At 41.3% G+C, this 4,277-nt stretch overlaps 1 protein-coding gene across 1 annotated transcript; it reads left to right on the plus strand.

Annotated features, from left to right (window-relative positions):
• Positions 1 to 303: 303 nt before the first annotated feature.
• Positions 304 to 2,263, plus strand: LOC107746888 (uncharacterized). Its single transcript, XM_016561214.1, has 6 exons — positions 304 to 532; positions 656 to 775; positions 852 to 970; positions 1,082 to 1,229; positions 1,302 to 1,420; positions 1,518 to 2,263. The coding sequence occupies exons 1-6, from the start codon at positions 373 to 375 to the stop codon at positions 2,142 to 2,144; spliced, it is 1,293 nt and encodes a 430-aa protein (XP_016416700.1). The 5' UTR covers positions 304 to 372; the 3' UTR covers positions 2,145 to 2,263.
• The last annotated feature ends 2,014 nt before the right edge of the window (positions 2,264 to 4,277 follow it).

The raw sequence follows: 4,277 nt of genomic DNA on the forward strand, positions 1-4,277 counted from the left end.
CAGTGTAGATAACCGGAGTAGCCAAGGTGAGCTGACTGATGTTATCAAGTACACTGCTGTTCCATTTGCAGAATTACCGGACTTGTGTCCTCCCATCCCCAGGAGTTCACACTCCTGAGTCGAACTTGCGAAGTCCGAACTACCGAGGAGGCAAGTCCGAACTTTGCGTAGAAACGGCCTGTTTTAAGCGTAATGAGGCACAGGTGAAAATAACAGGCTGATTGATGAACAGATTTGATTGGTCATCCAATATCACTGAGCGATTCAAAAGTGAGTACAAATAGCACAGCATGTCTCAGTAAGCTTGTCAAGCTATAGAGTTAAGGTTTTCCAATAACTGTGAATTTCCTGGTTCTTGCTTGAAAACTTACCATGCCTTGGGCAAAGGGCATGTTATTTTTCACAATGGCTGTGGTGACACTGAGTTCTTCTTTAAGGAATGATCATGAGGACTTTTCTGAAGTAGGTGTTGCTTATGGAGCGGTCTCTGAAAACACGGTCCGTTTTGGCAAACTTTTAATTGGTGGTCAAGGTACAGTACCTAATAGTAATGTGAATAATTTGACATCCTAAACTTAAAATGTGTTATATATATATATATATTTTTTTTTTTTTTGAATGGCGTCTCTAACTTGATTTGTTTTTTCCTTTTAAGCGTGGTTTCACTCTGCTAGCGCTAAGTTACACCGTCTGGGTTCTTCTGTGCAATGTAGCAATGATTCAATGATTTTGCGCATCCCAGGACCGAGAACGCCACACTTTCTGGTTGACCGAGGTGTGTGTGTGGGGGGGGTGTTTTTTATTTAATTTATTTTTTTCTCTCTCCATAAACTTAATTTCTCAACCATCAGGAGAGGAGTCACCAATGCCCTTGTCTGAGATGCCAGCTAGCTGTGGTTACTCACTGAAGCGGGCACGCAGGGATGTGTCTCTTGTTGCTCCATACCGGGGCTGTCATGTCAGACAACAGGTTAGTGTGCATGATAAAGGTGACAAGTGCTCAGTCTCTGTTCCATCCATGTGACTACTTTTCATGAGTTTGTTTTGAAGGCTTTAACTTAATTTCTCCATCTCCTAACAGGGTGGAAGTTATATTCTGCCTCTCATTATAATGGGAGCTCCAGTGCAAGCGTCTTGCCCTGTCAGTCGTCGCCTCCCTACCGTGTCCTGCTTCTCCTCTGGCATGATTGTCACACTTGGCATCAGAGCAGATTATGTTAAAGTTAAAGGCAAGTCTCTTAATTCACATACATTCAATGTAAGTTGAAAGAACCATGAGCTTGCACTTTCTCTGCTTTTAGTTGATGGATCATGGCAGCCTCTGCTCCTAACATGCTCTCAATGCTCGTTTACATTGGAGACTACTGCTGGTTCACTGACTGTCACTGCACCATTCACAGGAAGCTGTTGGGAAGTGACGGTAAGAATAACTGAGTGCACTTGTTGTGACTTGTCATTCACATAATGTGGAATTTCTGTAATTATACATTTGCACTGTTTATTTTGGTCTTCCTCAGGATACTGCAAGGCGACTCCCTTTGATGTACGGTGACCAGGAAGTGACTCTTTCCTGTCCTCTGACACAGCCAACCGTAGCCCCAACCACACCTGCTGTCCGTGACCCAACTGACATGCAACAGAGGATTGACCCTTTCGGAAGACCCTGGTGGTATCCTCCATATTCTGGTGTACCTGCTACCCTGCCTCCCACTGTGCCACCTACAACGACTACAACTATTCCTTTTCAATATCCTTTCCAGCCACACATGTTCCCTCACAAGTATCCCATGCCAATATTTGATCCTTTTTACTCTAAAGGTGACCCAGCTGCTCCCCCAGCACCACAACATCCCTGGTACCCAAAGTTCCCTCTTTATATGAATGGCTTCCGAAGCCCAGTTGAAGTGACCACTCCTGCAATGACCACAACTGCCCCTGCCCCATACCAGCCTGAGCACCAGTATCCAGGTTTTCCAATGTACCCACCATTCTATGGTCATCAACCTATGAAGTCTTTTGGGTCTCAAACTGTGAAATACCCTTTCATGCCCCAGTATCCTAAGGATCCAATCTTTGGTCCCCGCAGCCCTAAATCACCATCTTCTCCTGCACTGTTATCCTCATTTTACAGGTCTCATAGATAACTCGCTTGATTGAGCCGATGAGTGTATTCTGAAGTGGTATTGCTTTTGACACAGAACAAATTAACTGACCTCAATATTTGTTTGGTACAAGCATAATAAAGCTTTGACTTTAATGAAAATGTATTTGTGGAATTTCTTTTGCTATGAGCAAATGGGAATACAAAAAATACTGAAGTGTCCCATTCGCCGCTGTGGAAGTTTATCGAACTTTAATGAGTTCTGCTGTGGCGTAACCTGCAAATGTGGAAAGGTCTATTTTGCCAGTGAATACAGTTCCAAACAGAACCGATGTGTGCCCCTCAGCAATGCACCGTAGTGCTTCGCACTACTTGGTGTCCTCTTTTCCTTGCTCCTTTTCCTGGTGTCTTGGCTCTACTCCCGTCGGAATGATGCGGGGGGAGGACCGAGGAATCAAAGGGGAAACTTGGTTGTATATTGGAATAGTATTGGTCACATAGTCATCAACTGTGCTCAAAGGCTCTGCCCTCATTTTGTTGAGGTTTGGTTATTTTAAGAAATACCTAATGTATGTGTAATGATTTCAAGGTTAGATGGCCTCATACGGGGCACCAAAAAATTTAGTGATTTTTAGGTTTAAGTAGCACCACAAGTAATGGCTTTGGGCTTAAATATTGATATTTAGTTTGTCAAACTATTTTACGGGGCACTAGCCAGGAATTTCACCTTGACAGTAAAGAACAATCACTGAAGACTTATCTCTCTGTTTAACTGTATATGCATGTATCCCAGACATACAACTTAATTCTTTAACATATGCATGTACTATTATGCCTCTGAAACCGCTCTTTACAAAGTGCAAACCAACAATTAATCTAATGTAATGAGTCCTATCAAAGACCCCATAAATGTTCTGTGTATTGGCTGAATTTCAAGTAGCATACAAGCATATTACTCTGGAGTCATATGCTAGTGTGCTATTCCCAATTCAGTCCCTGGCCATTTCTCAATATGCGTTCTTGTCTGTACTTGCTTCTTGTGGACTTGTGAAACGTTATCAGTCATTGCCCAAGTACTGTTCTAATTCAAAGTTTACGTCCCCAGATGTGTTCTTGCTCTGCCCCTTTTATTGAGGAAGTGTAAAAAGGTGACTTGTGCGAACTTGAGGCAGCAGGTGTCCCACAATGCATTTTGCACCAACAAGCGAGCGTTAATGGCAGAGGAGAAAACCCGCATCATTTTCTAAATTTTATTGTGTCATGAAATGTAGTTTTAAAAGTTTTTCAGGCGAGAATGTAGGTGTTTGAAAACTCAAATCTGTGGTTTATTTATAAAGATAGTGCCTATTTGAAAATTTGCTTTGCCGATTTTGAAGAGGTGAGCTCCAGGTGATCACCGGGCGCTCAGTACTCATGAATCCCGTCGAGAGCAGCCTTACGTCGGCTAGTCATTCTGACCTTTGCCACTGGCTCTGATGTCTCTGTAGTGGTTAAACATGAGATATAATTCGTTTTAGGTATATCAAACTGGCAATCTTTGGTCATGAATCTATTATTTGTTCCTGGTCATATCGTTTTGGCTGAGCACAAAGTTTAGTTTCATAACCTTATATATTTATCTTTACCATCGTACAGTGCTGATTTAGCATACGTTTGCCTGAATTGTTTGCTTTTGTCTTTATTTCCTATTATATAAGCCTCTTATATTTCATACTTATACATGTTTAATGGCTATTATTGTTCATTAAAGTTGACTTTTAACAAAAAGAGGCAGCGTAGTGTTTTATGTCATGCATTTATTCATACAGTGAAGATAATCAGAGTATATATGCACATATTGCCTGAAGCACATATTAATGTTTTATGTATTTGTGTGTGTTTTATATTATATGTGGTTGTGTTTTATATTTCGTTTTGTTATAAGTATACATACCAGGGGCGGACTGGGACAAAAATTCAGCCCTGGCACTGTAGCCACATCGGCTATCATTACCACACCGACACAGCCCCACCCATGGACACACGCATTCACTACTTACATTTGTGTACAGATGGTGAAATAATATAAGCAGTACCATATATGTAACAGATATTTAAACATTTATTGTATGTGTCACGTTTATAACAAATTTACACATACAGTAAAAACAAAAGAAAAAGAATCTGAGGATGTTGT

The sequence above is a fragment of the Sinocyclocheilus rhinocerous genome, unplaced genomic scaffold (genome assembly GCF_001515625.1).
Source record: "Sinocyclocheilus rhinocerous isolate Xijiao unplaced genomic scaffold, SAMN03320098_v1.1 scaffold3516, whole genome shotgun sequence".
Lineage (NCBI taxonomy): Eukaryota > Metazoa > Chordata > Actinopteri > Cypriniformes > Cyprinidae > Sinocyclocheilus > Sinocyclocheilus rhinocerous.

What these genes read in the sequence shown, in the direction of transcription:
- LOC107746888 (XM_016561214.1), top strand. Translation starts at nt 373, where the DNA reads ATGCCTTGGGCAAAGGGCATGTTATTTTTCACAATGGCTGTGGTGACA. An exon ending in ACACTTTCTGGTTGACCGAG is followed by an intron (nt 776 to 851) that starts GTGTGTGTGTGG and finishes CTCAACCATCAG; the next exon opens with GAGAGGAGTCACCAATGCCC. An exon ending in AGATTATGTTAAAGTTAAAG is followed by an intron (nt 1,230 to 1,301) that starts GCAAGTCTCTTA and finishes CTCTGCTTTTAG; the next exon opens with TTGATGGATCATGGCAGCCT.